Genomic DNA, 27,498 nt, shown 5'->3' with positions numbered 1-27,498 from the left:
TGTAAACACCTTAATCGAATGAGTTCGATCTGAATGAAATTTCGATCGGATTGGGTGGTTTATTCCTTTTCTAATCCGATCGAGAGGACATGTAAACACTTGATCAGATTGAAAACCGAATCTGGAAATTTCTGTGCATGTGCAATGACGTAATGCCGTATGATGCGTACGAGTTGTTGTAGTTGTTGAATGAAGTGTCATGAATGACCAACACAATGTCACGGCCTTCAGTCCTTCTTTCAGACTCTCATCCACAGGCTGTTTCGGCTGCAGGTAGGGGTGTTTTTACTGCGGGATAAATATAAGCAGCACGGCACAACGGTTCATGTGCTCATTGTCTCCTAATTAGGACCTAATCCGTAATATATAAATATTAAGTCTGCCGTTTAAAACAAACAAAGTGTTTGAAGAAGAGAATAGTATGTGCACACAGCGGGAAAAAACTCAATTCCGGTTTGAAGCTTGTGACATATAAACACACACATCAAACAAAACAAAAACAAAAGTTGTGCATGTAAACATGTAAGGGATGAAAATATTCATATAGACTAGAGGGTGACACGGGAGTGGATTTTCAAACCTCTCCCGTCCCACTCCAACAAAAAAAATCCTGTCCCATCCCAATCCCACGAAAAAACATCCAATCCCGTCCCAATCCCAGAAGAATGACTCCTATTCCCTCCCACTCCCGTGTTGTGTTTTTTTTTTTTTTTACCGGAATCTGTCAGTTACAGTAAAAAAAAATACAGTACAGATGACAGCATAGCACAGTTTATGTTACTTTATTGAACTGAAAGCCAGTTTAAACAATGCACATTAAACACATTAAATTTCCTGTAAATCATCCATGCAAACACATTTTAGTAACTAAACTGAATTTTATTAGGTTTAGTGACAACATGTTACAATGTTTACATGGTACAATTTCTGGTAAGCTACGCTTTTTTATTATTTCAATTCAATTATTGCGATTTGATTTAATATTGACTCATTTGGATAAATATTAGGTAGGCTACACAAGATAGGCGTTCATTTTTCTCAAGAAAAAAACAACAACTCACCTAATGCTGTAAACATACAGAGAGCCCTATCAGCTGGTAGTAGGCTATTATTTAAGGTTAAAAATAACTCAAATTAAATATAATGCGTTTTTTTTTTTTATTATTATAATAACAACTTTATTTAATGATATAAGTAAAAATATAATAAATATGTAATATAGAACACATATTTAGCTAAATTCTTTTTAAGTAATAAAACTGACAGAATCTGAGAGCTGAGATTTTTTTATATCATAAAGTAACCTGCTCTGTCTAGTCTGTCGGTCTCCGTGTCCTCTTTGCTTTGCGATTTTTCGGTGCTTGAGAAAATGGATGTGTGGGGTGTGAGAGCGTGTGAAAAGCGTGGGTGAATGCGTGAGAGTTGGCAGCTCTATACCAACTTGGTGCATATATTACAGCCACCAACTGGTACGGGTGTGTGGAGCACGTCATTCACTTGCCACACCAAAGCAAACAGGAGAGCATAAAGAGACAGGGCAAATAGAATTTAATTCAAATTTAAATATAGAGTTTATTTATAGAAACTGTATATTTGTGTATAAAGTTGGGTATCATAGTTTTATTACGATTCCCGGTCCCGCCCACTCCCGCTGATATTTTTTCCTGTCCCATCCCAATCCCGTGATTAATAGTGATTTTGTTTCCCATTCCCGTGACCCGCGGGATTCCCGAAAAAATGTCAGCCTCTAATATAGACCTAGCCTATTCATAGATCATATTCACATCACAGAATTAAACTAAACTCTTATTAAAAACAGTTTACAGAGACTAAATTGGAGCTGAATTATTATCTTATATTCTCCAGTTACACACATATGAGACCTGTTACTGAAATTGGGTCAATTTAAAGGCTTGAAATAAAAATATACTCACAGTAGTGTAGGTTCTCCAGTTTATAATGTGGATCATCCTTCAGATCAGAGAGCAACTTCATTCCTGAATTTCCTATTTTATTCCCAGTCAGATTCAGATGTCTCAGGTGTTCAGGGTTTGATCTCAGAGCTGAAGCCAGTGCAAAACAACCTTCATCTGTGATGCCACAATAACTCAACCTGAAGAGAACAATGACACACACTTCACTCTCTCAGTTCAGATCAGATCAGTTTAGCAGTGAATCCATTATTAAAGAGAAAGTTCAAACTTAAAGCACAAATTAATATGTTCGATGGATCATTAGATTGAGATCTAAAATGTCACAAAACATGATCATAAAACATCTAAAGTATCATTCAATCAGGAAAAATAATCTCTTAAATTACACTATTCACTACATAGGCTAGTTTTGCTGTTACTTAGATCTGTATGTAATATGTATGTAATAAATTGGTGTGTGTGTGTGTGTGTGTGTGTGTGTGTGTGTGTGTGTGATTTTACAAAATTAAAAACAATACTTTAGAAAGTGTCAATGCAGAAAGATGAACATAATTAACAGTAAGAATGAATCCAGCATGTTCTTCATTTCTCAGTTCTGACTGTGTTGAACTTGAGTCTGTTTAAAGTCAAGAGACTGAAATGTTGATTGTGTGTGAAAGTGTGTATTTCAGTGTGACTCTCTGTCCTGCAGTTTCATGTTATTGAGGATCAGCTCATGTGTTCAATCATTTACAGCTCAATAATCTGAACTCACAGCAGCAGAAAGAGGCTGAACACTTCAAATATACTTTACATTGTGATTCATGTGTGAGAGTCAAATATGATCTTACCACAGTTTCTCCAGTTTACAGTGAGGATTCTGTAGTACATCAGACAGCAGATTCACTGATTCTCCTATTTTATTCCCAGACAGATTCAGATCTCTCAGGCGTTCAGGGTTTGATCTCAGAGCTGAAGTCAGAGCAGCAAAACCTTCATCTGTGACGCCACAATCACGCAACCTGTAGAGAACAATGACAAACACTTCACTCATAGTTCAGATCAGATCAGTTTAGCAGTGAATCCATTATTAAAGAGAAAGTTACAGCTACACTGTGTAACTTTTTAAGTTGATTCTTAGCAAAAAACACTTTGTTCTATCAAAAGTATATATGCTCATTAATGTGTAATTACTTCCACCAACTAATAAAGTATTCTCATAAGCGTAAAATCTGCCATTTATAATACATATGAGCGAGTCCCTCGAATGGCGGCAGCCATGTTGCGCCTCCATCTTGAAAATACATTCGCCAAAGAGGGACATACCTGGAAATTCAAGCTTCGCCTTTCGCGTTTTACACTCAGTGACACTGTGACGAATGTGAGGGGGAGATTACTCGCGACTGCCAGCAGATTTGAAAAATTGCTGAAGATGGAGGATCACGCCTATTTTCGAGGACATGTAGCAGAGTCGCCAAGGAAGCGAAAGAGAGAACTAAAACGTCAACGCGTCAGGCAAATCAGCAAGACCAAAGTCAATATTGGAGTAACTTTTCCCAGATGGAAAGAGCTCATGAGGAGCAAAGATTTTAAAACAGACGCCGAAGTTGCCTGCTTTCTTCTTGACAGGTAATTCAGCCTATTTGTGTAAATTCAAAGTTTTATAGTTGCTTGTCTAACCATAGCATGGTTGTGCATAATGCCAGAACGACCTCTTAGTATAACTTGCGTTACTTTTCCTCGCGTCAATGGTGAAAAAGTATTGTTTACCTTGTAACATAAATCTGTGCTGCAACGGATCACAAAAACTAATATTGACTGGGTAGTCATATACAATTTCACCGCTAGATGGGGGAAAATATCACACAGTGTAGCTTTAAAGCAAACTTAAACTGAAATATGTTTGATGGATTATTAGATTGAGATCTAAAATGTCACAAAACATGATCATAAAACATCTAAAGTATCATTCAATCAGGAAAAATCATCTCTTATTTGCAATATATTAAAAGTCAGTCTCGTGCAAAATCTGCTTTAACCTCATAGGGTCGACAATCACGCCGGCGTGATCTGCCTCGCTTTTTTTCTTATCAGTGCAAAAGAGACTCAAAATACTCTGTTGACTTTGATCTTCTTGAAATGTCAATTTTTTTTGTGTATACTCACAATAAAAACAAAGTGTTGTGCTTTTTGCCAAATAAAGAAAAATAAACATGATGCGAGTTCTACTTTCTCTCTGTCAGTTAAGTCCATTCTGAAACGCGTCCGAAAATGAACTGTAACTCAGCGAATACTCAGTCAAACAGTCACACGGGCATGAAGCTTGAATTCTCTTCTTTCAAATGAAGTAATTTATATAAAACAAATATTCTCAGTTTATGTAATATGTATGAAAAGAGAGAGATGTCAGTCGTTCTCATCTCAGCTCATTAAGTTTTAATGTGACCCCGCCCACGGAGAGTGTGCACTATTCAAACGCAAATGATCTGAGGCGAAACATGCAAACCGGTGAATGCCCACATCAGCTGAATAAAACACACAGAGTTTATTAAACTCATGTACTTTACGACGCTGTGAGGAATAATACTATCTTAATAATAATCCTGGAAAATTTACCTCAGAAGTGCTGGAAGTTTCATTTTTAAGGAGCAACGGATCCAGCTGAGGAATAGGTCAGTTCTATATTTACTTTGTTCTAATCGCAATAGTGTCTGTACACAAAAAGACTGTTTAAATATGAATCGCGTTTCTGTGTGTGAATGAATGAACGCACAGATACGCACTGTTGTGTAGCTACTACTGCTGGCAAAAATACTGTTTAAATATGAATCACGTTTTTGTGTGTGAATGAATGAACAGCTTATACCAAACTCTATTGCTATACTGAGATGAGTAAAACATCGACTAGAAAAATCGGATAGATTATAAAGTTTCACTGTAAAATACTGCCACATCAAATAAGCTTATAATGTTGCGAATTCCTGCTCATATGTTTTGAGCTCATTATGCGGCTCATTATGCAGCTCATTATGCGAGTCGTTGTCTTCTCAGGTGTGAATCACGCCCCTACGCATATTGCCTTTCCAAACAAAAAGTGTCTTACAAAATTTAAATCAATGTATTGTTTTATGTGAATGATTAGGCAGGATGATTTTCACATCATTTTGAAGAAAAAACTCTAAGCGACAAAATACATTATTCAAAAGTCACATATTTTGTGGCCTTATTTCAGAAACTTTCATTTTTAGTTTTTTTCAATAACCATGCATAAACATTATTCTCTCAAAAAAACAAACATGTACATATATGTTGCTCACATATTATGATAGCCCTGTTTGTGCTAAATAGAGTGTAATTACACTTTTTACACCTGCCATTAATATGTTTATAAGCAACTGAAAAAAACACAAATGTCAGGGCATGTCAGAACATCTCAAGGACCCCAAAAACACCTCAGACCCCAGAGGGTTAATAAATGACACTTTTCACAACATAGGTTAGTTTTACTGTTAAAGGACAATTCCGGTGAAAAATTAACCTAGGGGTAATTAACACATGGTTACCGAGTCGATCGTTCCCTGGGATGCGTTTTCATGATAATCGAATATAAAGAGTTTTATCTCTAAAAACAGATTAGCTCATAACACTAGTATATGGGGCACAGAGTAAGTAAAAGTAAATCGCTAGTTAATACCATTAACAAGGCTCAAAATAGCCTCACACTAACACGGTAGCATAATGAGGGTCCCTACATGCAAACCGAAGCATTGAGAACTTTGTAAGTGTACAGACAGTTTAATAAGAAGATACTTCATAAAGACAGTACATTAGGTACGATTAGTCGAGCCATGAACGCCGTGCTACGTTAGATTTCACAAACGTAATTCCTATCGACCAGCTCACTTAGCACGGCGCTCGTGGCTCGACTAATCAAGACTGTTTTCCAAGATGCCCGCTGCCTGTAAATGCGTAATGTACTGTCTTTATGAAGTATCTTCTTATTTAACTGTCTGTACACTTACAAAGTTCTCAATGCTTCGGTTTGCATGTAGGGACCCTCATTATGCTACCATGTTAGTGTGAGGCTATTTTGAGCCTTGTTAGTGGTATTAACTAGCGATTTACTTTTACTTACTCTGTGCCCCATATACTAGTGTTATGAGCTAATCTGTTTTTAGAGATAAAACTCTTTATATTCGATTATAATGAAAACGCATCCCCGGGAACGATCGACTCGGTGACCATGTGTTAATTACCCCAGGTTCATTTTTAACCGGAATAGTCCTTTAAAGGGGGGGGTACAATGGTGTTTCATGTATTCAGAGTTGTTTACAGTGTTAAAGAGATGGATTCTCATGCTAAACATGGCCAAAGTTTAAAAAAAATATTTTGGACGAATAACAGAGAATTTCTGTGCCGAAAATCTTACTTCTGGGTTGGTACAAGTTTCGGCTGTTTTTTTTCGATCGTGGGTCTAATGACGTAGACAAGAGTGGAACTCCTTATATGAGCATTTCTCTCTGAAAAGCGCGCCTGCGCACACGTCGACGTACGGCTCTGTGATCGGTAGTAAATGCTGCTCGATCTGAGCACCAGAGGGCTTGTCTCTCTCTCTCACACACACACACACACACACACACACACACACACACACACACACACACACACACACACACACACACACACACGACTCAAACTCGCAGTGCTTTCAGATGGAGCAGCGTTTACTACTGATCAGAGCCGTACGTCACTGACAAGCTGCACATAATAAATAATCACAGCTTTTGCGATTTCATAATAGCGATAAGCAAAATCAATTTCATGTTAATTGCGTTAAATCGTGCAGCTCTATTTGATATGTTCACCGACAGCCGATTAATGACTGTTGCGATCAAATTTTACCTCAGACGAGATTCTGGCAGTGTCAGAAGATTTGACTCACAGTCCTGCAGTGTGACTTCTCCTACGACAACCGTCACATTGTCTTCGTTTTTCAAGACAAGCCATGACCAAAATAAACATTAGAGATTTCTTTAGCCACCATTTCAATCCCGCGTGTAATGCAGCTCACATCACCAAACGTGTCAATGACTGATGATGTAAAACATGTTCAATCATTTACAGATCAATAATCTGACCTCACAGCAGCAGAAAGAGGCTGAACACTTCAAATATACTTTACATTGTGATTCATTTGTGAGAGTCAAATAATGATCTTACCACAGTTCCTCCAGTTTACAGTGAGGATTCTGTAGTACATCAGACAGCAGATTCACTGATTTTCCTATTTTATTCCCAGACAGATCCAGTTCTCTCAGGTGTTCAGGGTTTGATCTCAGAGCTGAAGTCAGAGCAGCAAAACCTTCATCTGTGATATCACAATTACTCAACCTGTAGAGAACAATGACACACACTTCACTCTCTCAGTTCAGATCAGATCAGTTTAGCAGTGAATCCATTATTAAAGAGAAAGTTCCAAATTAAAGCACAAATTAAAATGTCTGAGGGATCATTAGATTGAGATCCAAAATGACACAAAACATGATCATAAAACATCTAAAGTATCATTCAATCATGAAAAATAATCTCTTAAATTACACTATATTCACTACATAGGCTAGTTTTGCTGTTACTTAGATCTGTATGTAATATCTATGGAGTAATAAATTGGTGTGTTTGTGTGTGTGTGTGTGTGTGTGTGTGTGTGTGTGTGTGTGTTTTTTTGATTTTACAAAATTAAAAACAATCCTTTAGAAAGTGTCAATATAGAAAGATGAACATAATTAACAGTAAGAATGAATCCAGCATGTTCTTCATTTCTCAGTTCTGACTGTGTTGAGCTCGAGTCTGTTTAAAGTCAAGAGACTGAAATGTTGATTGTGTGTGAAAGTGTGTATTTTAGTGTGACTCTCAGTCCTGCAGTTTTATGTTATTGAGGATCAGCTCATGTGTTCAATCATTTACAGCTCAATAATCTGAACTCACAACAGCATAAAGAGGCTGAACACTTCAAATATACTTTACATTGTGATTCATGTGTGAGAGTCAAATATGATCTTACTCTAATTTCTCCAGTTTACAGTGAGGATTCTGTAGTACATCAGACAGCAGATTCACTGATTTTCCTATTTTGTTCTCAGACAGATTCATTTCTCTCAGGTGTTCAGGGTTTGATCTCAGAGCTGAAGTCAGAGCAGCAAAACCTTCATCTGTGACGCCACAATCACTCAACCTGTAGAGAACAATGACACACACTTCACTCTCTCATTTCAGATCAGATCAGTTTAGCAGTGAATCCATTATTAAAGAGAAAGTTCAAACTTAACTGGATCATTGATGGATCATTAGATTGAGATCTAAAATGTCACAAAACATGATCATAAAACATCTAAAGTATTATTCAATCAGGAAAATAATCTCTTATTTACACTATGTTAAAAGTCAGTCTTGTGCAAAATCTGCTTTAATAAATAACTATTCACAACAGAGACTAGTTTTACTACGTTACTTACTAGATTTGTACTATGTGATATGTATGGAGTGTCAATTAGGGTGTGTGTGTGTTTTCATTTTTCAAAATTAAAAACAATCCTTTAGAAAGTGTCAATGCAGAAAGATGAACATAATTAACAGTAAGAATGAATCCAGCATATTCTTCCCTTCTCAGTTCTGACTGTGTTGAGCTCGAGTCTGTTTAAAGTCAAGAGACTGAAATGTTGATTGTGTGTGAAAGTGTGTATTTCAGTGTGACTCTCAGTCCTGCAGTTTCATGTTATTGAGGATCAGATCATGTGTTCAATCATTTACAGCTCAATAATCTGAACTCACAGCAGCAGAAAGAGTGTAAAAAAAGCCCATGTTTGTGTTAATTTATTATAAGGGCTGAGCAGCTATTATGTTGGTCATTGATTTGAATGTGAAGAGGTGTGGTTTAATTTGAGATCGCGTGAGAGCAGATCATTTTTTCTGTTCGGATCCTGAGGAAAAAATTAGGTCCTGCAATCTTACCTGAAAAGCAGTAAAATAAGGTAGATTAAAATCTCTTTCTGCAGCGCCTTCACTTTGTGAACTGCAGGATATTTGTGCTCTTCAATGGCAGCGGATGATATTAAACTTTGAGCTGAAGTTTCCATAGTGACGAATCTTGAATGTGCGTCATTGAAGATTAACCACATTTGAGAGTCATACATCAACGAGGTAAAACACTCATACACATCTTAGATTTACACCTGCATTTATTATCGTCGAGGATTCATCATGCATCAGGGGGCCAGAGACTGCAGCTCAACGACCAACTTCATATCGCTATCCGGACATCTGAACATCTTAAAGAACGTCCTGGTTGCGTATGCAACCCATTGTTCCCTGAAGGAGGGAATGGAGGACGTAGTCGACGTCGACTGAATGGGATCACGCTAGGGAGCCTATCTTCTTCGAGCATGCTTGAACGAGCCAATGCGCGCAATGGCGACATGAATTGCATCACGCGCTCCGCCCCGCGAGATGGGTATAAATACGGAAGCGGATGCATACACCATCTGTTTTTCGCTGAGGAGTCGAGCGTAACTCGGAGTCAGCGGTGGTCCAGCTATAGTGGCAAAGGGACTACGTCCTCTGTTCCCTCCTTCAGACGTAGTCGACATCGACTGAATGGGATCTTTAACCCTGGAAAACGCCACTAGAGCTGCCACCTTCCAGTGCCTAGACAAAAGCCTGCTGAACCTCCCACATCTTGAGGTGGTGATAGGACAGGGCTTAGGCCAGGGAAGTCACTGCTGTTCCGCAAGACCCGCTCAGTAGACTTGGATAACACTGGGAAAGCGTGCCCTGTCGATGGAAGGAAGGGCACATCCAGCCTGAAGGGGGGAATCGTGGGAGATACACATATGAACTGGGCAAAATGTCGGGCAGCACAACACATGGAATGTCACTGGGATGACTCCAGCCTATAACAGGGGGGAGGATCAACCAAAACAGTGACGGCAGAAACTCTGCCAAGGGAAAAACACGGGCTCACCTTAGGGAGCAAAATCAAAACCGTACACAGCAAAATCTCCGGTGTTGAAATCCTGGTGTTAAGGACTCTTAGAGTAAAGAGTTAATTTTCTGGTGTTGAATTTCAAGGGATTAACACTGCTAGTGTAAACCGCACTCTCTGGCTGGTTAAAATATGTAGAGTTATTAAATTTACACGAGAGAGTGTAATTAATTACATCCGGGACATTTACACGCTGGGCGCGACGAAACGACCTGAAACTTTTTTTCACAGACGCCATTTTCTTTGACTCGCGATGCAAGGCATACGAGGAGGGAAAACGCTGATATTAAGTGTTTTATCGCATTTATATATGCATTTTATAAACTTTTATTACATTATATTGTTTTATTACAATATTTATGTGCTGTGAACGGTTAAACCGTTCTCAGAAAGGCATTTCCGTTGATGCGCGATGCAGAGCAGACCAGGATGAGGTTGCTTTTAAACAGAGAAACGACGAAAGTAAGTGTTTTATCTAATTTACAATATGTATTTTTATAACATATTGGGCCTCTTAAAATAGCATAATAAACAACGCGCAACGCGCCACTGATTTTAGACTAGGTTTTTTCTGGCCAGTGGCGCAATTGTTTTATGGAACAGTAAAATAGCACCAGGGATTGTTTGCGCCGGAACACGCCTCCTTTTCTGCGCTGAACCGCCCGGGAGCGCAAGTTCATTCCCTAGTTTAGCGACGTGCTTCTGTGGAGGGAAAAGCACGCTTTGCGCGGGTGCAAAATAGGAATGAAACATACGCATGTTGTACAAAGTCAATTGCGCTGGGTGCAAGATAGGGCCCATTGATTTATAGAGAAATGTAAATGCTCTCCGTGCTTAAAGTGTAAGTTGCAGGTTAACCACCATAAAGTTATTTTATCCATAATTTTTTTTATCAAATAAAACATACAACCAACTTTTCTGAAGTTATGTAAGGCGAATATAGCTGCTAGCGTACGGTAACTCTACTAGTGAGTTCCTCTTATGATGTCACGCCCCATCTAGTGGAAGGGAGCGGGAGCGGTTAAAACCACTGTTAAAACTGCCAACTTTTCATATTATATCAGCATTTTGGTATAAAAAACAATGGTGGGCGGTTCTTATCTTTATGTTTAATAAACGCATTGCATTATCTTTGTGAAAAATTTAACCTGCAATTTACACTTTAAACGAGCCGAAACCTTTCTCAAAGGCGACATCTTTGACTCAATACGGAGCTGACGATGAGAAGGTTGTAACGTTAACAGGGAAAACACCGAAAGTAAGTGTTTTTAAACTAATTTACAACATGTATTTCATGGCATTATATTGTTTTATAACGATAGTGATGTGCGCGCCTAAACCTTTCTTACAGACTAACGTTATGCCCTGCATCTTCTTTGACTCGTGACGCAGTGCAGACGTGGAGTTTGCTTTTAACGGTGAAAACACTAAGTGTTTTAACTCATTTACAATACGTATTTTATAATGTTATTTTGTTTTATGACAATATTTGTGATGTGCAAATATCATAATGTATTTATCCTCAAACTATCTTTTACTCTCGTTTGCCAGCACACCTAACTTATCTTAACTGAAACCTAACGTTAACTGAAAAACAAATTTTCTTAGAATGTGTAAGTAATTCTTTAAGATTAAATGTTTATGAAAATGTATTTATCAGATTCAATTTTGGTTGATGTTTGGATATGCTTTCATGTTTAAATGTATTGATTTTGCTATTTGTGTTTGCTAGGAGCATTTCCATGCTGCACCATGAGGCTAACCAGGCTTGGTCTTTAAAGGCTGTACAGACTAGAACCTGGTGAGGGTCAGATTTTACAGATAACATATGAGATAATCATGTGCATAAACATAAACAATAATCATAGCTTTGTTGCTATTTGGTATAACTAGATTTTTTGTTTCATAACACTCATTTTGAATTTGTCCAGTCAAATTACTTTACAAAAGTTATTAAAATAAAAAATTTCAAACCGATTGTTTTCATGATTTGACAGGTAGATGTTTTCTTGCTTTTTAATTTTAGACTCAACTGATTGGGAAATCTCTGCCCATCACCTGCCCCCAACATCACAAAGCCACAGGAAGGGAACAAAGATTCTTCCGTCAGCTGACTATTTAGTGAGTTTTTTAAGGTGCGTGTCTAAATTTATTCCTTAAAGGGTTAGTTCACCTACAAATGGAAATTGTCATTACTTACCCTCATCTCGTTCCAAACATGCAAGACTTTCTTTCATCTTCACAACACATGAGGATATTTTTAATGAAATCTGAGAGCTTCCTGTCCCTCCATTGACAGTCCACGTAACTACCACGTTCAAGCCCCAGAAAGGTGTAAAGGTACATCATTAAAGTACTCCATGCGACTCCAGTGGTTTAACTTACATTTTATTAAACTACGCAAGTGCTGTGTTTGCAGCAACAAAACATTTACCACTTAATTTATAAAATATTAATTTCCAACATGCGTTCATGAGAATTACTTATGATTTTCTTTATACCTTTCCGTGGCTTTGTAAGTCATTGAATAGGCTGTCGATGAAGGGACAGAAATTTTATAAAAAATATCTTGAGTTTTTCCCGAAGATGAGCAAAACTCTTACTGGTTTGGAACAACATAAGGGTGAATAATTAATGACAGAATTTACATTTTTGGATGAATTAAGTCTTTAATTTACTTGGAAATCAGTCACGAAAGTTTAAGATGATTGAACTTTTTCCACCATAAACTTGCTGTATTTATAAAACACAAATTGTATTGATTGTAATTGGTCTGGTTTTGTGTTGTCTAGGGAACCAGCACTCCAGGATTTTGAGAAAGTTGGATCTGCACAGCCTTTCCTTCTCTGTGAAACAACTATGCACTGAACTTTACTGTTAGCAACTGGACACAACTGATCCACTCATATCCTGCAACTGTTCTTCATCTGTTGAATGTTGTTGCTGTACTGTTGCAAAGTCGAAGGTATTGACTCAACTTCACTGACACAGGACTTATATTCACTGACATGTACAGGACTTGAAGTATTACAGAGATACAGACCATTTGATGAGCAGCTTTCACATAATTGTGATGACAAATGCCTATATTTTGCTTTCATTTATTTTAAGTTAACCTATGATGTAAAGGGACTTGTTCATTAATAAAAACTAGTTTGTTAAAACAATTGTTTGCATTTTGCCTTTTTTTTTACTTTATTGAACAGAATTCTACTATGATCCCAGACTAAGGTTACATTTTAACTTTCTGGATTGTTTTGATGTGCATTCAATGTTATCAATAGGTTAAATACTTTGCTTTTATTTCTGGAAAGATTCCTTTTGTTAAAAAGCTTTTAACACTCCCGAAATGTATAAATGACTCCCTCCATTTTGGAGTTAAAATAACACTTTTGAAAGTGTGAAAAATGCACATTACTCACGGAATACATTTTAACAAAGTGTTCAAATGTACTCCATGAGTAATGTATTCATTTCACACTTTCAAAAGCATATTAACTCCAAAATGGAGGGAGTCATTTATACATTTCGGGAGTGTTAAATTTGACTCAATTTGAGTTAAATGTACACTGGCTTTTTTGCTGTGTACCTTAATAAAGTGTGTTTGTGACATTTTCTGCCATTTGTCTTTAGTAGGATTGGAAGCAGCTCTAGAGGTAGCCTATTGGTATTGACACTCCATAATGTTATTGCTGAACAGTATTTTAACACTTAATATTGTTGTATTCACACTACACTGGTGTTGGTGTAAAATAAAAAGTATTACTCAATAACACTGTAATTTAACACTAACACTAGTGTGGTGTAAAAACAACAATGTTAAGTGTTGAATAGTGTTAACTTTTAACAATATACAGAAAATTAGTGTTAAAAAATTAACTTTCAAAAGTGTAAATGTAACACTGTGTAGTGTGGACACATATACACACTTTGCTGGTGTTAAATTTGACACTGTAGGTGTTTATTTAACACTGGGGATTTTGCTGTGTACCGTGGAAAAATACACATATGGGATCGCCGTAGGGATCACAACATATGGACCCAGCACCTAGCACAAGTTCCACCAACGCATACGAGTGGTAGGCCTAGCATCGGACGCTCCGCCATGTTCGAGCCGCAGGGGGCATGAAGGAGCTCAACAGGGTTCTGCCGAAGGAGAACTCAACTGGAGCAAAATGGCGCATATATCCAGTCCATAGGAGGGGAATGGCGCAGCAAGCCGGCACATCGAGCGGGGCTTACGGTGTTAACTAGCTTCTATTTGAAGAGAGCACACAGGAAGCAACCAGCTCGACGCGTAGGCTATAGAATCTAGCGAATGTGTTAGGTGTCGCCCAGCCCGCAGCTACAAACATCTGTAAGCGAGGCACCTTGAGCCAACGCCCAGGAGGCGGCTACACTCCGAGTGGAGTGAGCTCGCAATCCCAGGGGACAAGATACACCTTGGGACTCATACGCCAAGATGATGGCATCCATTATCCAATGGGCCAACCCTTGCTTTGAGACAGCCTTTCCCTTCTGCTGGCCTCCATAACAGATGAAGAGCTGATTTAAGGTCCTGAGGCTTTGCGTTCTGTCAACATATATCCGTAAGGAACGGACTGGACAGAGAAAAGCCCACTGGCTTATGCCTCCTCCGGGGGGCAGCGCTTGCAGGTTCACCACTTGGTCCCGAAAGGGAGTGGTAGGAACCTGGACACATAACCAGGCCGGGGTCTCAGTACAACATGAGAGTTAGCCGGCCCGAACTCCAGGCACGATTCGTTGACCGAAAATACATGCAGGTCCCCTACCCTCTTGATGGAGGCCAAAGCAAGCAGGATAACTTTTTTTAAAGACAGGACTTTTAACTCAGCTGCCTGCAGTGGCTCAAAGGGAGGTCTCTGCAGTGCAGTTAACACCAAAGACAAGTCCCAAGAGGGTATGGAGGGGACGAGGCAGATTCAATCTCCTCGCACCCCTTAGGAACCTGACGATCAGGTCATGCTTTCCCACGGATCTCCTATCCACTGCATCGTGATGTGCAGCAATAGAGGCAACATACACTTTGAGGGTAGAGGGAGACAGCCCTCGCTCCAACCCCTCTTGCAGGAAAGAAAGTACAGCGTGGATCGAGCAATTTTGGGGGTCTACTCGATGAGAAGAACACCATTCAACGAATAGGTTCCACTTCAAGGCATAAGCGTCTACGACTGACTGTGGTAGATCACCTAGAACCTCCACGTCCCGTCCAGGGACCAGACATGGAGTTTCCAGAGGTCTGGACGCGGGTGCCATATGGTGCCCTGTCCCTGAGAGAGGAGGTCCTCCCTCAGAGGGATGGGCCAGGGAGGGGCTGTTGAGAGAAGTATAAGTTCAGGGAACCAGGACCGGTCGGGCCAATAAGGGACGATTAGCAAGACCTGCTCCTCTTCTCTGCTCTTGAGCGTACTCAGGCAGGTCATCATTGACTGGACACATTCCTCTGTGAGGCGTGCCGTCTGTTGGACCAAGTCCAGCTCCATACCGAGAAAAGAGATCCTCTGCACGGGGGCGAGGATTTGCTCTTTTCCCAGTTCACCTGAAGACCCAACTGGCTGATATGTTGGAGTAACACATCGCTGTGTTCGCACAACTGTTCCCGGGACTGAGCTAGTATCAGCCAGTCGTCAAGATAGTTGAGGATGCAAAGGCCACTCTCTCTCATAGGAGGAATGGCTGCCTCCGCGACTTTCGTAAAGACACGGGGAGACAGGGCTAGCCCGAAGGGTAGAACTTTGTAATGATAAGCTCGACCCTCGAACGCGAAACGCAGGAAGGACACATGAAAGTACGCGTCTTTCAGGTCGACCGCTGCAAACCAATCACGGGGACTTGTGAAGGGCCCGATTCAAGCGTTGCAGGTCCAAGATTGGCCATAACCCACCTCCTTTCTTGGGTACAATGCAGTATGAGCTGTAGAAGCCCGACTTCATATCGGCTTACGGATCCGGTTCTATCGCATCCTTCACCAGTAGGACTGCGATTTCTGCACGCATAACGGGCACGTTCGGTCAACACTTAAGTGTACAGAATGCCGCTGAACTTGGGCGGATGCCGGAAGAACTGAATTTTGTAGCCGAGTCTGATGGTACGGAGGAGCCAGCTGGACTAGCCGGAAAGCTCTCTCCAAGCTTCCACAAACCGGGACAGGGGGACCAGAGGCACCACAGACGTACCCGGAGTGGGTCAGTGGGGTGGAGGACAGGGACCTGGCTCGGAAGGCCCGGAGATGGCCCAAAGCGAGGTCTGAGTGTGCGAGGCAACACTTACCTGACTCCACTGGTCGGCAGGGGTTACGGGAGAAGGCGTAATCGGGTCCTCGGACCGTACCCAACTGCCGACACAAGAGGGGACCAAGGGGTGCAAGGCTTTACAGGGTCGCACACCGCAAGTCTGACCCCTCTTGGGGCCCAGGAAAAGAGGAATTCGCTCTTGTGACAACTGGGGTACCACTGGACTCCGGAGAGCCAATGGTGGAACGGTAACCGTCTGAAGAGCTCGTTCCCCCGTCCCCGGGCAGCCTGGATCAGGGACGCTTAGTCTTACAGTTGCCACCTGGCTTGGCAGTGACTGATACAGGCTGGGCGGCCTGCCTGTGGCTCGCTCTACGCTGAGGCCTGAACAGCCCAACCTGGGAAATTGGGGAGTCCAGGAACCGAACCTTGTCCGCATCCGATAAATCAACCAGGTTGGGCCAAGTATGGCGCTCCTGGACCACCAGGGTGGACACCGCTAGGCCGATCTCCGGAGAGCCAAGTCAGTTGTGGTGTGGAGCTCACTGGTGAGCGCACGGCCTAGACAACCCTCGTGCATGTCCATGAGTGCTTTGGCCTGGTAGACCTGAAGCAACGCCAGGGCATGCAAAGAGGAAGTGGCTTGCCCACAGGCTCTGTACGCTCTGTCCGTAAGAACAGACGAGCGATCACAGGCCTGAGGGGGGAAACGAGGATCTCCTGCCCAGGCCGTAGCGGCTGGCGGGGTGCAGGTGCGCCACGACAGACCACTCGACTGGGGGAATAGCCTCGTAACTCTTCACCGCTCCTCCGTCAAGGGTAGTGAGGGGGGAAAACTCTCCAGGTCGCTTCCAACAGTTAAAGATGCCATCCACGACCTAGTAAGCTCTCCATGCACTTCGGGAAAGAAGGGCACTGGGGCGGCGGGCTGAGAACCAATCATCCAACCGAGACTGAGCGGGACACGGTGGAGGGTTACATACTCCCGGATAACGCAGCCGAGTCGTCATCTCCAAAGATCAGCTCACCCTCCAATACTGCAACCGGCATCCTGTCCTCTGGGGGAGCCGCGAGTGAGACATCTGCTCGGTCCATTACAGAGGAACCAGTGCTCTCAGCAGGGGGCTCCACCAGTATCGGTGTGATGGAGGATTGAGTAGCCCACAGGGAATGGTTACCAGGCGGAAACTCCATCACTGATCTCCGATCACCCATCCCACACGGCACCCTGGGGTGGGGCGTGGTAATGGGGACTGCACCTTCGTGAACGAAGGCGAGTCTCGATCTCAACACTGAGACAGTCATATTCCCGCAATGGGAAAATGAACCGTCCACAAAAGCTGCGTCAGCGTGCTGAACACCCAAACACATGACGCAGCAATTGTGACCGTCAGAAGGGGACAGGGAATGACCACATCCAGAAACGCATGGGCGGAATGACATCTTGAAAAAGACGCAAACCCACCTATGTTGCTCTTTCAGGAAGTGAGAAACCTCTCACCAGTGCCGGAGCACCCAGGGGAATGATTGCTGAAACACTGACAGGGATGGTGCAGCCTGTACCAGTGAAGCAATCACTCTTCTCGCTCTCAACCAGCCGTCAGACAAACAAACACAAATAGATATGTTGAGTGCTCAAAGAGCTCGCGACCACTGCTGCTCACGCTGTAGAAACACCAACCAGGGAGAGACTTTCTGAAGAAGCACCGACATACTCGCTCGTTGTAGAAGACAACACTCTTCAGAGATTTCGTCATAGAGAACGATCGGCTCCGAAGAGAAAGACAGATGGTGTATGCATCCGCTTCCATATTGATACCCGTCTCGCGGGGCAGAGCGCGTAATGCAATTCATGTCGCCATAGCGCATTGGCTCGTTCAAGCATGCTCGAAGAAGATAGGCTCCCTAGCGTGATCCCATTCAGTCGACTTCGACTACGTCTGAGAGACTAACACTAACTGTAGAGACTAACACGGACTGTTGCAATCATTGTTTTCACTGCCAAATCACAACACCAGCTAACATCTGTATCCTTAATTCAAATCTGTTTAAATATTTCATTGTTTATATTGTTTATTATTTTGCGCAGGCCTACGCCCTTCATATGTACATTTTTCTTTGCATTTGTGTAATCCTTTGACGGTGAATGTATACACAGTGTATTTGATTATTGTTATTCAACATTCTTAAGAGTAAATAGTACAATTTAGTACAGTTGCCTGCTCTTCATTACTCTTGTGGTCATTGGACATCAAAATGTGGTAATCGACCCTCTCAAACGGTTGGCATTGTAATAGTAATTAGTGCAATACAGTTCCTTTTGTATAGAGGCTGAACACTTCAAATATACTTTACATTGTGATTCATGTGTGAGAGTCAAATATGATCTTACCTCAGTTTCTCCAGTTTACAGTGAGGATTCTGTAGTACATCAGACAGCAGATTCACTGATTTTCCTATTTTATTCCATGACAGATTCAGTTCTCTCAGGTGTTCAGGGTTTGATCTCAGAGCTGAAGTCAGGGCAGCAAAACCTTCATCTGTGACGCCACAATCCTTCAACCTGTAGAGAACAATGACACACACTTCACTCTCTCAGTTCAGATCAGATCAGTTTGGCAGTGAATCCATTATTAAAGAGAAAGTTCAAACTTAAAGCAAAAATGAACACGTTTGATCTAAAATGTCACAAAACATGATTAAACATCTAAAGTATCATTCAATCAAGAAAAATAAAAGTTAATATTTAATTGTCCATCTAATAGTAAAAATTTAAATGTATGACTGCTATGTAAACCATACATCAAATGTTTTTTTTTTTTAGGAGATTTGAGCTACTTGATAACTGAGCTGTTTCTCCAGTTGTTTGCTTGGTCTTAATTTCTTTTATCATTTCTTTTAAATATTTAAATTCCTTCTTTATGTGCAAGAACATTCAACTAGTAAACCTGAATTATTTATTCATACACAAATTTTCTGACTTTGTTTGTATGCCTGAAGGAATTTTACACTGTCACGGTTTAAGAAACACATCAAAATACTGACCACTGAACTCTAGACAACATCTACAGCGCTGAAGATTTATTAACTGTTATTTTCCTAATGTTTTAACAGTGAACTGATTGTTCTGATTGATACTTACTGAACTGATCTGGATTCTTTAATCACAGGAAGAAGTTTCTGAAGAACCTTTAGTTGTTCAGTTTTATTGTCTCGTCCAACAAAATCATTAATATCAAACTTGTCCAGCTTCTCCTCTGATGTCAACAACACAAAGACTACAGCTGACCACTGAGATGAAGAGAGTTTGGCTTTCTTTATTCTTCCAGATTTCAGATACTGTTGTATTTCCTCCACTAGTGAATGATCACCCAGTTCATTCAGACAGTGGAACAGATTGATGGATTTCTCTGGAGAGTCAATGGTCCTGATCTTCTTCTTGATGTACTCAACTGTTTTCTCATTGCTGTCAGATGTTCTTGTCTGTTTCATTAGTCTTAGTAGGAGATTCTGATGAGACTCCACTGACAGACCCAGAAGAAACCGCAGGAAAAGGTACAGATGTCCATTTTTACTCTGTAGAGCCTCATTCACAGCTCTCTGATGCAGCGCAGATAATGAAACATGTTTAAACATGAGCTGAAGCAAGTCATTGACTTTAGACCGCAAACTCTGTTTGGTGATTGGGTCAAACACATTTCTGTTGTTGTTTATATAGTAGAGATGCACATATAGAGCCGCTAGATGTTCCTGAACGCTCAGATGAACAAAGCAAAAGACTTTCCCCTGAAACCAGCCAAACTCCTCTCTGAAGATCTGAGTGCACAATCCTGAGTAAACTGATGCTTCTGTCACATCAATGCCACACTCTCTCAGGTCTTCCTCATAGAAGATCACATTGCCTTTCACAAGCTGCTGAAAAGCCAGTTTGCCCAGTTTGAGGATCATGTCTTCATCTGTCACGTTCTTCTCATAGTCCTTCTCATGTTTGATGTTGGTCTGAAGGATCAGGAAGTGTGTGTACATCTGAGTGAGAGTCTTGGGAATCTCTCCAGTCTCTGCTTCGCTCAACATCTTCTCCAGAACAGTGGCTGAGATCCAGCAGAACACTGGGATGTGGCACATGATGTAGAGGCTCCTTGATGACTTCAGGTGTGTGATGATTGTATTGGCCAGACTCTGATCACTGATTCTCTTCCTGAAGTATTCCTCCTTCTGTGGCTCATTAAAGCCTCGTACCTCTGTCACTCGATGGACACACTCAGAGGGGACGAGATCGGCTGCTGCTGGTCTGGAGGTGATCCAGATGAGAGCAGCGGGAAGCAGATTCCCCACAATGAGGTTCGTCAGCAGCACGTCCACTGAGGCTGATTCACTTACATCACACAACCTCACATCGCTCTGAAAATCCAGAGACAGACGACACTCATCCAGACCATCAAAGATGAACAACACTTTATATTTGTCTTTGGATATTTCTATTTCTTTAGTTTCAGGGAAAAAGACATGAAGAAGATCTGAAAGACTGAGTGTTTTGTCCTTCATCAGATTGATCTCTCTGAAAGGAAGAGGAAATATGAGCTGGACGTCCTGATTCTCTTTCTCTTCAGCCCAGTCCAGGATGAACTTCTGCACAGAGACTGTTTTTCCAATTCCAGCGACTCCCTTTGTCAGCACAGTTCTGATGGGTTTGTCTTGTCCAGTCAAAGGTCTAAAGATGTCTTTGTATTTGATCGGTGTGTCCTCTGTTGCTGCTCTCCTGGATTGTGTCTCAATCTGTCTCACCTCATGTTCATTACTGATCTCTCCACTCTCACTCTCTGTGATGTAGAGCTCTGTGTAAATCTCATTCAGGAGTGTTGGGTTTCCCTGCTGTGCCGTTCCCTCATACAGACACTCAAACTTCTTCATCAGATTTGATCTAAACCTGTTGAGGAATTCATGGCTGTAAAATGAAAATACCACAGCATTAATAAACTCAATGTCTTTTTTTAATTATATATTTTGTTGAAATGTAATACCTGAGATCAGACTGTGTATCTTCACTCTTAAAATCTACTGGCCGAATCATAGACGCGTCACTCCTCATAGACACACAGCTGGGCTCTGGTTCTGATCTCTTCTGATGAACTGAACTATAACAGAGTTTAAAGTTATACATATTTGCCATATTATTCAACATATTACATATCCATTTATCAATAAACATTCACTCTTTATGATTATTTAATTTACACTATTTGTCACATGCCTGTCCTGTCTTGTCATGCACATGGGTGTTTTATTGTTTTGAGCCATGTGCTCGTGTCTGTCGTTTAGCCCCTCCCATCTTGTTATCCAGTTATTGGTTAATTTGCCCCACCTGTTGTGTTCGTTACTCTCCTTTGTTTGTTCCCCTATTTAGCCTCCTTGTGTTTGTAGTCTTGTGCTGGTTCGTTGTCTTGTAATGTTCTCCTGTTCTCCCGTGACCCGTTTGGTATGTTCCTTTTTGAAGTTGTTGTTTTGTATTTAGTTATGTTTTCCCCTTTGTGGGTTTTGTTTTGTGTTTTGTTTTCTCTTTTGTAAATAAACATTATTTTCCTTTTTGCAATTGAGTCCTCCCTGAGTTTCTTTAGTCGCTACGTGACAGAACGAACCAGCCATTTCGAGGACTCAGCAAAAAGAAGTATGTTTAGATCCAGCAGTACGGGTTTCCGAATCTGTTCCCCTACCACCAATAAAGAGAAAACAAAACACAAAACAAAACCCACAAAGGGGAAAACATAACTAAATACAAAACAACAACTTCAAAAAGGAACATACCAAACGGGTCACGGGAGAACAGGAGAACATTACAAGACAACGAACCAGCACAAGACTACAAACACAAGGAGGCTAAATAGGGGAACAAACAAAGGAGAGTAACGAACACAACAGGTGGGGCAAATTAACCAATAACTGGATAACAAGATGGGAGGGGCTAAACGACAGACACGAGCACATGGCTCAAAACAATAAAACACCCATGTGCATGACAAGACAGGACGGGCATGTGACACTATTATTACAAAATTGTACATTGAAATTAGTTGTTTCAGAGATGTCTCTCTGTGTGAGCAACACTATACTGTATGCATAAAAAAAAGAAATATATATATATATATTATATTATATTATATTATATATATAAAATCTCTTCTTCCAGGGAGTCCTGGCCAAAATGGCAGCACAAAAAGTTTCACATAAACAACATACAAACATAAAACTAATAATCTACATACAATTTTACCTAGCACTCATAAAAATGACAGAACAAAAGCTACTTAAAACATGCACAGGTCTCTTTTAAATTGGTCCATAAGAGATTTTTAAAAACTTTTAAAGAGGGGGAGTGTTTCTATCATTATTTTACTCTGCAGCTCGTTTCTATAACCAGGGAGTTTAGCACCAGATCTAGTGCTATAATTACAGGTGTAATAAGATTAAAGACGACAGATATAAATTGGTAATTTGCCTAACAATGCCTTAGCAATAAACATCAACATGTGTATTTTTCTCATTTGAAACAAAGACGTCCAACCCACCAATTCATACAAGGTACAATGATGAGAGTTTAAAGAGGCACTCATCAAAGCGTAAGGCAGCGGTGGTATACACAATCTAACTTTTTTAGTGAAGATGAATTTGCATGCATATAAATCACATCACCGTAATTCAACACTGAGAGGAAACAACTTTGAATAATTCTCTTTCTTGCTTCAAAACGAAAACATTTCTTTATACGAAAAAGGAAAGCTTGGTCTAAGCTTTTTAAGAGATTTTCAATATGTACATTAAAACCCAGTTTTTCATCTAGTTATACGTATTTATAACAATTTACTCTATATTTGCTTCTTATTTATTAAATACAGGCAATTGGTTGATAAAACATTGATCAAAATTAAGATACAATTTATACAAAACGAAAATCTTTTAAAAAGAGTCTTTCTACAAAACAAAACTCAATGAAGTGGTCAAAATCATGTTTTACCCACTCCATGTCTCTAAAAATATTGCGCATCTCATGATGTATCATGCTGCATGCTCACTTTCATAATCAACATTGATTAAATTAAAAAACATAATGATGTTACATATTTTCCAACCCAGCCCTCAGACCCTAGCCCACATCACCTAGCACATCTTCATCTCTGCCACCCCAGGATGCTAGCACGACCAGTGCCGTTGCTAGGAGGGCGCCAGCGCCTCTGCCTCTCAGCGTCTTTGCCTCGCGAGTGGATGATAGCCCTGAAGACGCCTAGCAATGGTATACCTTTAGTGGTAGTATACCTTTAGTTAAGTTATACCTTAAGAGTCTTCGTAGTGCGCTAAGAGACAACGTTATCTGGAAACGCAGCCCAGGTATGATGCGTTTGATACGTAATGGAGATTCCAAAGCGCTCTTCTTTGGTCAGAACCATGGAAAGCAATCGCGGATAGTCCGTCCTATGCACTGAAACTTTTTACAATGCAACAAAATATTTAAAGAGCATCAAGCTATTAAAATCTATATTATGTATACACACAGATAATATAACAGTATATTAGTCAGTCATTTTTATTAGGTTAAACAGTGATTGGATAACGCTTTTAATTTAACGTTTTTAATTTAAGGCCCACCCACAATTGGCCTGGCCCATCCAAAACTGGAATCCTGGCGCCGTATTTGATCCAAACATTTAATAATATAATTTGTGATCAACATGGCTGCTGCACAAAGCTGTTTACAGGGATGCACCGCTCCGATACTGCCATTTTTGCCGGATCGGGTATCGGTCAGACAAGGCCGATCCAAATCCGATACTATTCTGTGTTATTGTTAAGCCCCACAAAAGGCACAAAAACATTATAAAGGACCATAAGTTTTCGTGCACAATATTAAAAGTGTTCTGAAGCCATTATATAGTATAATTTGATATAGAAATGAATATTTAAGTTGTTAAATTCAAGCTCACGTAAACGTTTCCCTCAGCAGCGGCTGTCAATCATTCTTCATTTATACTACAGGGCCGTTGAATGCTTGAATCTGATTGGTTGACGAACGTTCTAAGGTGTGCATTATTTTCAGGGAAACGCACGGCTAAAGTAGTTCCAGGCAGGTCTTGACCGCATTACAGTTCCATATAACTTCGCGTAGTCAACTGTAATAACGGAAAATAGGATACAATTCATAACAAGAAAAAAACATTTAGCCCCATGCGCTTGATCTGCAATTTTCAATGTCTAGCTTCACAATCAATGGAAACATGCAGTTTAATTTATAATAAATAAAGTATATAGTCCTATCTATAATCAATAGAAAATGAAACTGAATATAGGCTAAATAAATGGATGGTCCTGCAGCACGGATTTTTATTGCATATAATATAACAAATAAATTATTGATAGGCCTACTTGTTAAAGGGCTTTGTGTTTCATTTATTTGGCTAGTCTACTGTCATCTGTCAATAATAGAAAAAAAAAAAAGAATGAACGAATTAATTAAAACTAATTGAATTAATAAATAAATAATAATATTGATACACATGCTTTTCTGTCTCATTATTGCAACATCTCTCTCTAATAACTGCATTAACTGCATAAAGCCGGGGACACACTTTAAGGCCGGTTATAAATGTAATTTGATACTTATGACTGATCATGCCCAAACGCGTGTTCAGTGCGTTCAGTCTGTGTTCAAAGTCGGTGTTTAAAATCTGCTGCAGTCGATGAAAACAGTCAGAGAATGTGTCAGCTAGACGTGTGTCCCCAGCTAGTCTGCTATCAATGGCTCAAACCTCCGTTACTAACTCTAAAATGACGTTTTGGAATTAGCAACGGAGGGATGGGATTAGATGCTTAAGAAATTAGTCCTACATACAAGAGCGTTTTAATGACAACAACTTTACAAACGTCTTGAAATACATAATCTGAACAATGTTTCGAGGTGTGGTAACTGTAGTATAAGCGGAATAATTGACTTCAGGCCGTTGAATTATTAGAAAAATAATGCACACCCGAGGTAACGGCCACTCCGCTTCGCATTATTGCATTTGCATTATTGCATTGCTCCGCTTTGCATTATTTTTCTAATAATTCAACGGCCTGTCGTCAATTATTCCCTACTCAGCATTCAAACAGCGCGTCGCGTTCGGTTACGACAGTTAACACGATGAAACTCTTTTCAAGATGAATCAATGTTAGCCTACTATTTATTATACTTGATCTGTAGATAAAGGTCTATGGTTTCGCATAAAACAACTTTATCTTGCTGGACTTTATTGCTGTAGATGGCTCCTTATGCTTTTGAATTGCTCTCGCGGTACTTTGATGTCATAAACCGATCGGTCTGTGCAGCGCCGGTTCAAGTCAAACAAGCCTAATGACAACATGACACATTAGACAAGGGAACACATGGCAGGATCACATGACTTGAACAAGGGATCACATGACATACATGAAACAGGAACAAGGAACAACCCACAACGTGACAGTCTCTGAGAGAACAATAATGTCAGAGTTCGTCGAATCAGCCCATATTCTTAATAAGTCTATTTTGTTTACCAGACTGCGTACATTAAAGTGAAAAAGACGCAAAACATTACTAGACTGGAACTCAGCAGGAGTTTGAAGCTGTTTTATTACATTAAAACATTCTTCTTGAACATTATTCATTTCTTGTACAATATATTACTGATAATGTTTTGATAATATAAAATGCCATATTATAATAATATTTTTATAGAAATGTAATACCTGAGATCAGTCTGTGTATCTTCACTCTTAAAATGTATTATAAAATCCATAGACGTGTCACTCCTCATAGACACACAGCTGGGCTCTGGTTCTGATCTCTTCTGATGAACTAAACTATAACAAAAATAGATTAAAGTTAATACATTGAAATATTTCATTTTATATAATTTAGCCTTAAAGAATTTATTTTCACAATGTTAATAAAAAAACCTGTAAAATGAACTAAGTGCTCTCTATACGTCTCTCATGTGAGTAACACTACATTAAAATATTAGCTACACATAAATAGGAATTTCTCATATCTTGAAGAAAATATCACCAATATTATTCTGATAATAAAAAAAATATCATGCTGTATTAGTCATATTTTCACAGAAACATTATACCTGATATCATGTTGTGTATCTGCACTCTTAAAATCCATAGACACGTCACTCCTCACACAGCTGGGCTCTTCTGATCTCTTCTGATGAACTGAACTATAACATAAAAATGTTATATTGGTGATAATAATATTTAATATAAGTTCTTAAAAGGTATTTTAATTAAAAAAATGGTTGGTCTTATTGTTTTCAATAAAATTAAAGACTTCAACTTTTTAACTTTAATAAAATTTTAACTTAAAAACATCTTCTTGCCTATAATTTAAAAATGATTTAATATGGAGTTTATTCAAAATACCTGCAACCTGGATAAAAATTTTCATCTCTGGATGTTTGAGTTTCATCCATAATGAAGCTGAACAGTTGAAACAGAATCTGATCTTCACCACTGACTCTGAATGGAAATGACAAACAATAATTCAGCTGAACGGAGCCTGAGATTCAGAGAAACAGGATCATGAGACGCGGCGTTCACTCAAATACACAATGCTAGTCGTATATTAAACACACATGCTAAATAAACCACAGACAACACGAAACAACGAAACCATGTTTTAAATAAAAAAAATATCAAACACATATAAAATAACTAATGGGCCTTAATATTGAAATAGGCGAACATTGGCCTAAATGCGGAAGTCACCCGTAAAACGTCACGAGACCTGAACACTCACCTTGATCAACGTTTGATCACATTCAGATTCACAAACTCCACCGCCGTTTCTATCAAGTAGTTGCACGAACATTCGTGTCTTAGCTTTTGTGAAGGTTTCCATGAAACACTTTGCATTTGATGCTCAGTATAGAATCGATTCTGGCTGTTTAAATGGCGAAACATTAACTCTGATCATTTACTTTCACTTTTTATTTATTACGCGCAAAACAATGATGGCATCACGTTACGCGCGCTCTGAGTCCTGCACGCGCACGGGTTCTGTTTGGTAAACCCGCACTAGTAATAGCAACTAAACAGAATATGAAATATATATCACTAATTTTTTTTTATTTTTTATTCCGTGCCCTACCCTATTGACATAAAGACCGCGACCCGAACCACCGTATTAAATCAGGCAGACAAAAAAATATTTTCTTATGTAACACAAATCAATCAAACCAACATTAGCCATTCTGAGTTGATGCATTTAAGAAAAATAGAC

At 39.9% G+C, this 27,498-nt stretch overlaps 1 protein-coding gene across 1 annotated transcript in view; it reads right to left on the bottom strand.

Annotated features, from left to right (window-relative positions):
• Positions 1-27,237, bottom strand: part of LOC311296716 (NACHT, LRR and PYD domains-containing protein 3-like) — a 28,038-nt gene extending 801 nt beyond the window's left edge. The window contains exons 1-11 of the mRNA XM_084418593.1: positions 27,016-27,237; positions 26,640-26,775; positions 26,345-26,437; positions 25,959-26,072; positions 21,227-21,340; positions 19,348-21,150; positions 18,598-18,768; positions 7,975-8,145; positions 7,134-7,304; positions 2,765-2,935; positions 1,935-2,113 (exon numbers count right to left, since the gene is read on the bottom strand). Coding sequence (XP_084274719.1) covers positions 1,935-2,113; positions 2,765-2,935; positions 7,134-7,304; positions 7,975-8,145; positions 18,598-18,768; positions 19,348-21,150; positions 21,227-21,340; positions 25,959-26,072; positions 26,345-26,437; positions 26,640-26,689 — 3,037 coding nt within the window. The 5' untranslated portion in view covers positions 26,690-26,775; positions 27,016-27,237. The remainder of the gene's footprint in view (positions 1-1,934; positions 2,114-2,764; positions 2,936-7,133; positions 7,305-7,974; positions 8,146-18,597; positions 18,769-19,347; positions 21,151-21,226; positions 21,341-25,958; positions 26,073-26,344; positions 26,438-26,639; positions 26,776-27,015) is intronic.
• Between the last annotated feature and the right edge of the window lie 261 nt (positions 27,238-27,498).

Source organism: Rutilus rutilus, assembly GCF_951802725.1.
Source record: "Rutilus rutilus genome assembly, chromosome: 9".
NCBI classification, from domain to species: Eukaryota; Metazoa; Chordata; class Actinopteri; order Cypriniformes; family Leuciscidae; genus Rutilus; species Rutilus rutilus.
The sequence above is the reverse complement of the archived record's forward strand: the minus strand, read 5'-3'. Positions and strand labels throughout refer to the sequence as shown.